At 41.8% G+C, this 12,294-nt stretch overlaps 1 protein-coding gene across 3 annotated transcripts in view; it reads right to left on the bottom strand.

The window, feature by feature from the left end:
• PAH (phenylalanine hydroxylase) overlaps window positions 1-12,294 on the bottom strand; it is a 60,872-nt gene that overhangs the window by 17,501 nt on the left and 31,077 nt on the right. For all 3 annotated transcript variants that reach the window (XM_081060450.1, XM_081060451.1, XM_081060449.1), the window contains exons 4-5: window positions 11,781-11,869; window positions 470-537 (exon numbers count right to left, since the gene is read on the bottom strand). In XM_081060450.1, the coding sequence (XP_080916576.1) occupies window positions 470-537; window positions 11,781-11,869 (157 nt within the window). The remainder of the gene's footprint in view (window positions 1-469; window positions 538-11,780; window positions 11,870-12,294) is intronic.

Here is a 12,294-nt window from a genome sequence, read left to right as displayed (position 1 = left end):
TGCCCTTTGCAGCTGGGTCAGATCAGACAAAAGTAGAACGCTGAGGCTGTGCTCACCTGAAACCTCATATGATTGATTATTTCAGTAAAGCAGCCACCTCCTTCTTGAATATAAATGATTCTCTTTTTGCTTCTCCCATGTTTAACATGGAGAATACCAGAGGCGGTTCTATTCAGGACTGACGCCTTTTAGAATTACTCCAGACATCACTGTGTAATTATGTAACAAAGCTTGGGTGAGAGCTGGGCCCTGGTGCAGTGGGTAATTGTGTTTGGTCTAACAGCATTTTTTTAAATACATGTTATTAAAGGGAGGGTTTAAACATACACACACACATACACACACACACACACACACACACACACACACGGCAGGATTCTCCAGGATGGTATTTTCCAACAGTGGGCAAGGGAAGGTAGGCTAGGAATGTGCTCTTCTTCTTCCATCCCAACAATCAAAACAGACTTACTGTCGGTAGTTGTAGGCTATGTCAGCAAAATATTTCCGTCTTTCTCGGTACACAGGATCTTTAAAACCCTAGGAGAAAGCAGACACTTAATATCTCAAGTGGCTTTGGAGGGAGAGGACTGGCGTATCTGTGCATGTTTTGCATGGGGGCTCTTGAGCTTTGAGAGTGCATCTCTCCTTCCCCTGGTTATACCCTGAAGAGAAAGCCGCAGTTAAATTGTGGGTAAGCTCTCCCTCCAACATCATGAGTGACACATTATTAGCAACACCTTCAGTTCAGTATGAGCCTCAGGGCCACAGGATTGCAAAGTGCCAACAGTGTACAAGTTTCAAAGAAATCTTATCCACAGCATTTCTACTTGTAAACTTCCTAAATGAGGCAAAGTCAGTAGGATAGATGTCTATGATGAAGACATATAACCGCCACTGAGTGTTTGATCAGTGTGTCCAGCACTGCCTCTTGCTAACTTCTTGCTAGACAAACAGTACATGCATGCTGCCATTGCAACTTTTTAAAATACCATTTATTGAGCGCCTACTATGTGCCAGCCTGTGTGTGCTAGGAGCTTATTCAATTTATAACTCTCACAACAAACGTGTAAGGTAGACAGTGGCTTTCAAGAATCAACAGTGGCTCAGAGAAATGGAGTCAAAAGGAGTTGAGGCCACGATTTGACTCACCCAGGTCTGTGCTCTTTTCACTACACATCAGTAATTGCCAAACTTTACAACTTGGCAGAGGCTCAAGGAACTGAGAAATCTGTCCCAGTACATAAAGAAGATGATGATTGCTTCTCCTCTGAGGTTGACTTGCAGCCAGCCTTTCCCTGGCAATTCATAAGCTGCACATTTCCAAGTGAAGAGGACACACGTGTCTTTCCATGTTGGGGGGGGGTTGGGGGAGCATACCTCTGAGTCAGAGGTGATCCCAATTGATTAAATGGGCATTTCCCCTAAATTTTCTTCTAGGAGGTTTATAGTTTCAGGTCTTGGATTTAGTCCTTAATCCATTTTGAATTCCTTTTTAGTAAGTGATGTAAGTGTCCAATTTCACTCTTTTGCATGTGAATATCCAGTTTTCCCAACACTGTTTATTGAAGAGAGTATCCCCATTGAAAATTCCTGACTCCCTTGTCAAATATTAATTGACTGTGTATGCATGTTTATTTCTGGGCTCTCATTTCTGTTCCATTGGTCTATGTGTATGTTTTTATGTCAGTACCATACTGTTTTGATTACTATAGCTTTGTTATATAGTTTGAAAGGAAGTGTGATATCTCCAGCTTTGTTCTTTCTCAGGATTGCTTCTTGACATTGGTCTAGGTAACATTTTTTTTGGCAGGGGGGATATAACACCAAAAGCACAAGCAGCAAAATGAAAAATAAACTAACAGGAATATATCAAACAAAAAAACTTCTGCACAGCAAAAGAAACAATCAAGAAAATGAAAAGGCAATCTGTGGAATGGGAGAAAATATTTGCAAAGCATATATCCAATAAGGGGTTAATATCCAAAACATATAGAGGACTCATACAACTCAATAGTCAAAAAGCAAATCTGATTTAAAAATGGGCAGAGGACCTGAATAGACATTTTTCCAACAAAGACATACAGATGCTCAACATCACTACTCATCAGAGAAATGCAAAGCACAACCACAAAGAAATATCACCCCACACCTGTTAGAATAGCTATTATCAAAAAGATAAGAGATAAGTAATTAGTTAGGATGTAAAGAAAAGGGAGTTTTTGTGCACTGTTGGTGGGAATGTAAATTGGTGCAGCCACTATGGCAAACAGTATGGAGGTTCCTCAAAAAATTAAAAATAGAACTACCATATGACCCAGCAATCCCACTACTGGGTGTTTATTCAAAGAAAATGAAGTCACTATTTTGAAGAGGTATCTGCACTTCCACGTTCACTGCAGCATTATTCACAATAGCCAAGACATGGAAACTACCTACAGCTTCACTGATGGGTGGATGGATAAAGAAAATGTGATAAACACACACACACACACACACACACACACACACACACACGTATACATTATTCAGCCATATGAAAAAAGGAAAACTTTTGACAGCATGGACTTTGATGGCATTATGCTAAATGAAATAAGTCAGACAGCGAAAAACAAATACTGTATGATCTCAGTTATATGTGGAATCTAAAAAAGCCGAATTCCTAGAAACAGAAATGGTCCAAGCATTGCCAGGAGCTGAGGGGTAGGAGAATCAGGGAGATGTTGCTAAAAAGGGTACAACTGTCAGTTATAAGGTGAACAAGTTCTGGGGGATCTAATATACAGCATGGTGACCATAGTTAACAACACTGTATTACACATGTGGAAGTTGCTGAGAGTAGATCTTAAACGTTCTCACCACATCCACACAAAAAGGTAATTATGTGAGGTGACGTGTTAATTAACCACAATATACACGTGTATCAGGTCATCATGGTGTACACCTTGAATTTACACAATGTTGTATGTCGATTACATATCCAATAAAGTTGGTGGCTCAGATATCAGTATGATTTCACTGATATGTGATATATAAACCAAAAACAACAAAAGAACAAGACAAACAAATGAGAAACAAAAACTCATAGACACAGACAATAGTTTAGTGGTTACCAGAGGGTAAGGGGGTAGGGGGTTGGAGATGAGGGTAAGGGGGATCAAATATATGGTGATGGAAGGAGAACTGACTCTGGGTGGTGAACACATAATGGGATTTATAGATGATGTAATACAGAATTGTACACCTGAAATCTATGTAATTTTACTAACAAATGTCACCCCAATAAATTTTTTTAAAAAAAGATATTTTTCAAAAATAATTGTTGTAATATAAATTATAATAAGACAAGAGAGAGCCTGGTGTCATCATGGTAGAATTTTGCTTTGGTCTTTCCAAGCATTTCCCAATAAGCTGTGTCGTCTACCACTTTAGCTTGCAATTTATCTGTTCCAATTTATCCAATTTATCTGTTCCAATTTATCCTTCCAAACCAAGGCATTATTGAATCAAAAATAAAGGCTCATATCATGGAGTATAATATTTAAAGGAATCTTTTAAAAGGATAAATACTCCCTGGTTCTCAGATACTATTTTTTGTTTTGTTTTGTTTTGTTTGGCTGGTTGGGTTATTTTTGTTGTTTTTTTCTAAATCAGGCCCTACTAGTAATGCAAAATTAAATTCTATTATATTTCATATACATAATGTCATTTCATCTGAGGATCTGTGGCATAGAGTCTAGCATACGGAAAGAACTACAAGCACTTGTTGAAAGAGGAAAGGAAGCAAAGGAGGGAGAAATGGAAGGAAGGAGGCGGGGAGAGAGGGAGGCAAGAAAGGAGCTTCTTAGTTTATTTTCTAGGATATATTTTGAAAAATAGAGAAATCCAAATGTTTTACGCTGGGAAATAAAAAGTAAAATTACCAGACATTCTTCATTCTAACTAAAGTTCCAGATAAATTAAGGTTTAGAAAAGAGTCAATGACATGATTATTACAAAGTATAACTATTGTTTTCCCTAGCACACTGAATGGTTTTGAATCATTAATTACAGGGGGAAAAGCTTAGGAACCTGAAAACTTAAAACTACCATTGGGTCTGTTCTACTGGGTGAAGATAAACTGCTTTGGGATGATGTGCTAAGAAAACTGGGCACCGTGATTGGATTTCCAAGCAGCACTAACACACCCTTTTATGAACCTGTCTACTGGGCTAAAGGAAGGACACATCTCCACACTTAGAACTCAAAATATAAATGTCATGTTTCTCAGTTATGAAGGCTTACTGTTACAGTCATCCCTACCTACCAGTCTTATTAACAGTTAGTAGTAAATGGCTTTCTCCAGCTCCTATGTATGAAGTGTAGACTTTCGCACTTGCAGGTGCCCTGGAGAACATCTATTTCTGTATTTTTTTCTAGATCTTCAGAGGGCGAAGCTCATAGAGCCAGTGGCGCAAGGGCCCTTACCTGCAGAACCAGCACCTCCACTCGGGTTTTCTGGTCCTACCCGAGCTGATGAGTGGAGGTTTGAGGGTTGAGGCAGGAAACCAAGGAGACAAAGAAGAATTCCCTTAACCAGTGGATTTCCACCTCATCCTGCTATGTCCAGAAATGGGATGTCCATTATCATTTCTCTTCTCCATGAGACCCTTTATCTTTAATCTATAATGTACTTTGTCTAGGTAGTTTAAATATTTTTCCCAGTGAAAAAAAGCTTAATATAAAATTGTATATCCAGTAGGTAGCATCTACATCAGAGAAAATACATCAATACATAAATGAAGTGATAAAAGGAATACACCAAAGTCTAACAAATGTCCCCAAAATAAGAAACAGTAACTACTTTCATCTTCTATACTAAAATCTTCTACACTATGCTTCTGAAGTTTTCAACTGCGAATGTGGATTTCTTTTATAATTGGGAAAAAATTAATAGTAAAAAATCCATTTCAGATCATTATGGAAAGTGACGGCATATGCATACATTTAGATGTAGCAACACATACATATATAATATGTCGCACAGATTTTCTGTATGGGAAGGTTTCTAACCATTGTCCTATCCAGCTAAGAGTTGCTAAGAAGTTCATGATCAGCCTACAAGGGAACCCCACCAACTAGGCTGTGTGGGCTTTGGACTTTTGCTCTCTCTTACCCGTGAAAGAGAGCTGTAACCTTGAAGTCCATCTCTCGGGGATTTGGCCTCGCATCCTTCGGGCTGCCAGGTGACCACAGGGCTTCTGCCGCCATGTGAGTACACTGTGAATTAAGCTACAGTTGGTCATGACTAATCATCCTGCCTCAATTTAGACTAATAGCAGCAATTTCAGTAGCACTGCATGTAATTTATTTATAATCACCCTGTCTCAATTAGGCTAATAGCAGCAATTTTGGTTGCACTGCATGTAACTAAGTATATTTTGACAGGAAAATATATTGTTGGTGAAGGAGTGATGAGGGAAAGGGGGAGGAAGGATGGAAAAACATAGAGAGAATTCTACAGAATGCAAAGTTATAATATCACTTGCAGTCTACATGCGATCACTTTTCTTAATTAGAATTTTTATTACCTGAGGGTGTTGAAGTGTGTGATTTTGTTTTTGTGGGAGTTTTGGGAGAGGATAACTGAGATTTTTACTTCATTGTTTCTCAATATCATGGCTGAGGTCAAACCTTAGAAATGCCATCTTTAGACTAGTGAGAAGAACAGGTGTTGGTTTTTTTAAATTGTTTTTTGTGGGTTTTTTTTAAGTTTATTGGGGTGAAAATTGTTAGCAAAGTTACATAGACTTAAGGTGTACAATTCTGTAGTATACCATCTATTTATCACATTGTGTGTTCACTACCCAGAATCAATGGCTCAAACACCTAAACATAAGACCTGAAACAATACACTGCATAGAAGGAAACATAAGTACTAAACTTATGGACTTTGGGTTCAAAGAAGATTTTATGAATTTGACCTCAAAGGCAAGGGAAGTAAAAGCTAAAATAAACGAATGGGACTATATCAAACTAAAAAGCTTCTGCACAGCAAAAGAAACCATCGACAAAATAAAGAGGCAACCAACCGAATGGGAGACGATTTTTGCAAACAGTGCCTCTGATAAGGGGCTCATATCCGAAATATATAAGGAACTCATACAACTCAACAACAAAAAGACAAACAATCCAATTTAAAAATGGGCAGAGGACCTGAAGAGACATTTCTCCAAAGAGGATATACAAATGGCAAATAGACATATGAAAAAATGCTCAACACCACTAATCATCAGAGAAATGCAAACAAGAACAGGGGTTTTAAAGTAGGGCACGCTGGGTTGGATTACCAACCCATTCAGTCACTAGGAACATGGCCTGAGGTTGGTCAGCCTTAGTTTCTTCATCAGTAAAATGAGACTGTTAATGGTAGCTACCTCACAGCAGCGAGTGGAGTAGATTAGGCAATGTAGGCAGGGCATCAAGTAAACAGTATAGAGGACACACTATACTGTTTACTATACTGTATACAGCATCTGTAGAATTCTTATCTTGCTATTCATATTTCATCTAGGCCAATAATGAGAGCCTTTTTTACATTCCATCAGTCCCATGCCAACTGGAGGAAAGACAGTACACAGGAGAGGTTCAAAGTGGTATTTTTGAAGTATCTACCATTGCCATCCTGTAGACACAATGGCCAAAGACTTGCGACCAATAGACAAAGGCAGTGCTGACCACACCCCGTCTCCTTGCCCACTCTGCATTGCTGGCCATGGTCACCACCAATAAGACCAAGAGTGCTGTTCGGGAAAGGATTCAGATACCTGGTTGCCCAAGCCAGTTACCTGGGAGTCAGTGTTTTACTACTCTTCTCTCTTCCTTCACATCCAATAATCAATTTATGTCCATTCTTCCTTCCAAAAATTTTGAGTTTGTCCTTTTCATTTTATTCTCTCACTGCTATCCCTTAACTCAGGCCCCCTTCCTTTTTTGCCTGGACTACTATTAACTGCTTCCCAAGTGGCCTTCCTTTGTCTCTTCTCCACAACTCCCCCAATTCACTTCAGCCTAAGTAGACTTATAATATGCAAATATGGTGGGGCCACTCCCCACCTTAAAAACTTTCAGGGGCTTCTCGTCACTTTTAGGTTAAAGTTCAAAATCTGTAACATAGTCTACAAAGGCTTCGTGTGATTTGGCTCTGCCTACATTTTTCTGTACTGACCTACAATTGCCCACATATCATGTCTCCAAATTTTTCCAGATTGGTCTTATTTTAAGTATTTAAACACACCATGCTTTTTCCCACACTAAGGCTTTCACACATGCTGTTCCCTCTGATTAGAACACTCTTCCCCACTCTCTCAGACCAATAAGCTACTACCTGGCCTTTCCATCCTGGTTTAAACTTTTAGAGACCTTTATTGACGTTTATTGGTTTTCCTCTGTAATTTGCTCTCTCAGCAATCTGAGTGTTTCTCTCTCCAGACAATCATACTTGTTAATAATTATTAAACTCAAGAATCTGTCCTATCACTGAATTTTCAGTGCACGGCATACTCAGCACATTCCTGAGTAAGAGCTGTTAGAAAACTACGCAAAACTTAGGCAAAAAAAATGACTGTGTCCCTTTTGAATGTCATTAGATCACTGTTTAACAAGTTCGCTGGGAACTCTAGGGGCACGTATATTTGCTCGATGTACAATTGACTACCTGGTAAGGCCCAAACTCTTCAAAGTTAGATGCTGACTTACTGAAGATTGATAAATTGCAACACTTACTTTATGATCAAATTGCAAATGATTCCTGTCCGGTAGACAAGAGATCACTCAGAGGAGTTATGTCTTTATTGCATTACAGGACAGTAAGCATTTGTGGAGCCATCTTTGTGGTCTTATTCTGGTATTCTAGTTCTCAATAACCATATATCCTTTGGTCTCTTATATCCTCCCTCACACCACCTTTCTCATCTTGCTGAGTCCCTCACCACTCAGGAAATGGAGCATTGACAGATGTCCACTATATATACCTATGGGACAGTTCTTTCTTACTTTGTGAAAATTGCGCTTTGACAGAGCAACTTAGTAGAAAAGGAACAAATCTTTGATAACTCAACTGTTGCCTCACCCTTAGGATAGATTCTGTCAGGGCCCTACCCTACGTTGGAGAAGGCTAGGGTGCGGAAGAGCAAAGGAGAGAAGGATTGGAAATAGAGTTCTGCTCTTGGGCAAGAGTAAGGCTCTTGTTGGTGAGTAGAAAAAGTTAATACCTACACGTGGAAAGATGGAAAAGCAGTAGGAAAGACTTGGATGAAAAGGTCGAAATAAACACAGAGGAGTAGTTGTGTTGGCCGACATTTTCTCCACCAGGAGATCCCTTCAGGTACAGGTCTCCACCTAGACACAGGTGCAAGTATTAGGGAAACTGAAAACAGGGAGCAGTGGGGTGAGGGGCTGTGTGGTAGTGGCTGCTGCTGCTCCCCAAGCTCTGCCCCGCCGCCACCTTTCAGAGAATACTGTTGGATTACTTTTCTCTGTCTCCTTTGCAGTCAGTAGTGGCCCTGAGGGGGGCTGAGCTGTAGTCAGTGGAATATGAGTGGGGGGGACGTGAGTCGCCTTCAACCCTGGCCCATAAAACCTCCAGAGAGCAAGTCTCACTCTCTTTCCCATGCACTGGCAGAGTGCAGAGGGCTCCAAGGATTTGGAGGAGGGTGCAGCCATAAGGTGGAAGGCCACTTGATCTCTGCAAGACTGTGGGGAGCAATTTCCCTATTGACTACAGGGAAATAACCTTTCCTCGGGTTAAGCCATTGAGATTTAGGGGTTGTGTGATAAGCAGTTAGTCTACCCTGGTTGCTAGAGGGCTCCACTCACATCTCCCTCTTTCCAGGAGCCCTCCCTAAGCATTCCAGTCCACAGTGACCTTGGAACTGTGGATAGCACACATGGTCTAACTCCTTAAACGTGGTATTTAATCAGGTACCTTTTTTTGTTTCATGACTAGACCAAATATGACCCAAATATTTGTGTAATATTTGTGTTCCACGGAACACTACCCTTCAAGATATTGTTGCTAAGGGTTAAAAAGGGGTTCCGTAGGTAAATAAGTTTGAGAAACATTAGGTTAAATGGGTTTCATTTTTGAAGGGCTTTCCAAAACCTCTAATGAAATAATGGGACTTGTAAATGCTGAAAATTGGGTCCTAGAACACAGGATTTCTCCCTCTGATCACGAGATTTTGTTTCATAGACTATAGTTCGGGAAATATGCATATAACCCTTTCCCATATATATATATATCTTATGCCTCCCATGAAGTTGTAAGTCATAAAGTAGTGAATTTATTTTGATCTGATACTCTGTGCTCAAAGTATAAATCACAGTGCACAATGTTCTACAGCACCAGTGGGAAAGTCACTGGGCCAAGGGAGCAGGTAGGTGGAAGGCTTTAGGGAGGTCAAGACATATGAGTTGGGCCTTAAAAGGGGAATAGAGGTTTTCCGGCAGGAAAAGAGCAGGTGAGAGGATAAGGAAAAGCATCCCGGACCCAGGATACAACATGGACAGGAGCTGGGGAACGGTCAGAAAAAGGAGTCACTTTCAGAAATGGAAATCAAACAGACCCAGGTTGTAACCCAGGCCCCTCTGCCATCCCTGTGGAAAAGTAGGCCCCCTTCCTCCCTGCACCCCACCCCTGGAGGCTCCTGGAGGGCAGGGGTCCTGTCTTCTTAATCATTTCAACCCCTTAGCCTGCACATGGCCTCGGACACAGTTCACACACACGTGAGGCCACACAGCCCTCTCTGAGATGTCTCATCTGAAAATGAGAAATGACAACCCTCCCAGGGGTTATAACATTTAAAAGTTGTAAATGCAGGTATTTAGCAGAGTGCCTGGCATACAGTCGATGCTCAGGAAATGTTAGCTCTGAAAATCATTTTCTTAATAAATGTTTGTGGAAGGAAGAAAGGGAGCAAGGATGGAGGGGTGGGAGGGGGGCAGAGGAAGCTCGCAACAGAGGGAAGAAAGCGGGATGGACAGACAGGAGTACAGCTATCCTACTTCATTTTCCCACTACATGAACACTGAAAGGCAGATACCCTTTGCCGTCTGTTTCAGGGACAACCCGCCCCTGGCCTCATTTCTCAGAGCAGCTGTTTTGGAGACCCTGAAATGAGATATTAGGTCAAATATCAGTGCATACTGCCAAAAGCAAGGGGTCAGGGGAAGACAAGATCATCCTGAGAGCCAGGGGACAGAGTGGAACAGAGGGTTCTTTGAACAAGAACACCCAAGCCTCTCCTCACTCATCGAGGCCAGGGCCTGTGGGGCCCGCAGGGCTGTGGGGAAGCGCCCTGGAGGGTTTACTCTGTCCTTGGCCATCAGTTCCCAGATCTGATGAGAAGCCACAAGAGGGAACACAGAGAGCCTGGCCCCCTCTTCAGGGGGACTGTGTACCTGGTAAATTGCATTTTTATGATAAAATTCACAACTCTGAGAGTCCAGGAAGCCAAAGATATGGGTTGGGTCTGTAAGGAGAAATTAATTCCAGTTTTAAGGTCAGCCCATCTGCCTCTGAGGAGACGCGAGGATAAAGGGATGGAAATGGCTGTGTTTGTGGACTGGTCTCTTCTCCCACCTCCCTAGAGGAGTAGACAGTGCTCCCAATGGAAGGGACATGGGTCGGGGCAGGAGGCCTGGGTAAGAGTAGGAAGGTCCCTGAAGGGCCGATCCCATGGAACCGGGTCAAAGGCAGCCAGAAAGCTTTTCCAGAAAAACGACATCTTTGGAAATGCTTTGCTCTCTGGGCCCACAGCTGAGAGGCCCCAAACACAGACCTGTCAAAGGGAATGGTTCACAACTTACTCATCTGTAAGGACCCCCATAGAAGTGAGGCGAAAACAGACTCCTGAGGAAATGCAGACGCTCCCATTGAGTTATGCTAAATCACTGCAAATGAAAACAGCTTTCAAGTCATTTAAAAAGATAAAGGGAGCCATTCGCCTGTGTGAGGAATACAGGACAGTCAGCCTGATGGTGGCACTTCTCCCCCCCACCCCACGAAGGCTCTCAGACATTGAGCCCAGCCCGGGCTGCTCCTCCCCAGGTCCCTCCACCCCAGAGAAAAGGGGGATAAAATCTCCCCACACTAGTCCTGTACCCAGAAACCATTAAAGGACCCACTCCCCTACCCACAGGACACAGACAGCCTGAGTTCTCTGTCTGGTACGTCATCAGACCTTTAAAAATCTGATCTTCATACCTAAAGCACCAACCAGCCCTTCTAAAATATTCTGGCTCTTTCAGGACTCTGAGCTTCTGCATATACAGTTTCCTCAGCCTGTCATGCTTCCCATTTGCTTATTTGACTAGCATCTTCCACTCAGTTTGTAAGATCCAGTTCCAATGTGAACCATCCCCACACCTGACTGGACCTGGCAGAGTTGTTAATACAGTTTACAGTTTCCCAAGCACTTGAATTAAACTTCTGGAATCGTACAAAGTTGGAAATAAAGATGATGTACTCGTGTGTGTGTGTGTGTGTGTGTGTGTGTGTGTGTGTGTGTGTATACACACACTTACATTCGTCTATCACTACTATACATAAACAATAGTTTCTGGGTGGTAATCCATATTTGCTCCAACCATAAAAAGGACCATGATGGTGATGCTGGGTAAGTAGGCACTCAATAAATGATTGCTGTACAAGCAAATAAATAACGACACATTGCTCCAAGGGAGGGGGGCAGGATGGGGGAGGGAGGAACGGGGAGCATCTCATACACGGGCCATGGACTCACGGGGTGGTCTGCATCCAGTTCCGCTCCATAGCTGAGGATCTGGTTGGCAAATTTGTCAAGCTCTTGAATGGTTCTGGGGAACCAGGGCACTGCAACACAAAAAGGCAAAATCCTGAGCAGCAGGTTGGCAACACATGGCCAAGGGCCACAGCAAGGTCAGAGGTGTGGGGTCAGCCCCAGTTAGTCAAGTCAATGGTGGTAGCAAGTGGGGTTCCAGATAACCCCCAAATTACTATGATTCAAAAGTTAAATCCCATTTTCCTTGGAAACTAATTTTATGACTTTTTAAAATTTCAGCTTTATGGAGGTATAATTGGCAGATAAAACTGTACGATATTTAAAATGTACATGACTGTGATTTGATATACATAAACACTGTGAAAGCATTCCCCCATCTAGTTAAGGAACACATTCCTCACCTCATATGTATTTATATTTTTTGGGAGGTAAGAACATTTAAGTTCTACTCTCAGCAAATTTCAACCATATAATACAGTGCTATCAACCATAGTCA

Source organism: Rhinolophus hipposideros (assembly GCF_964194185.1).
Source record: "Rhinolophus hipposideros genome assembly, chromosome: 9".
NCBI lineage: Eukaryota > Metazoa > Chordata > Mammalia > Chiroptera > Rhinolophidae > Rhinolophus > Rhinolophus hipposideros.
The sequence above is the reverse complement of the archived record's forward strand: the minus strand, read 5'-3'. Positions and strand labels throughout refer to the sequence as shown.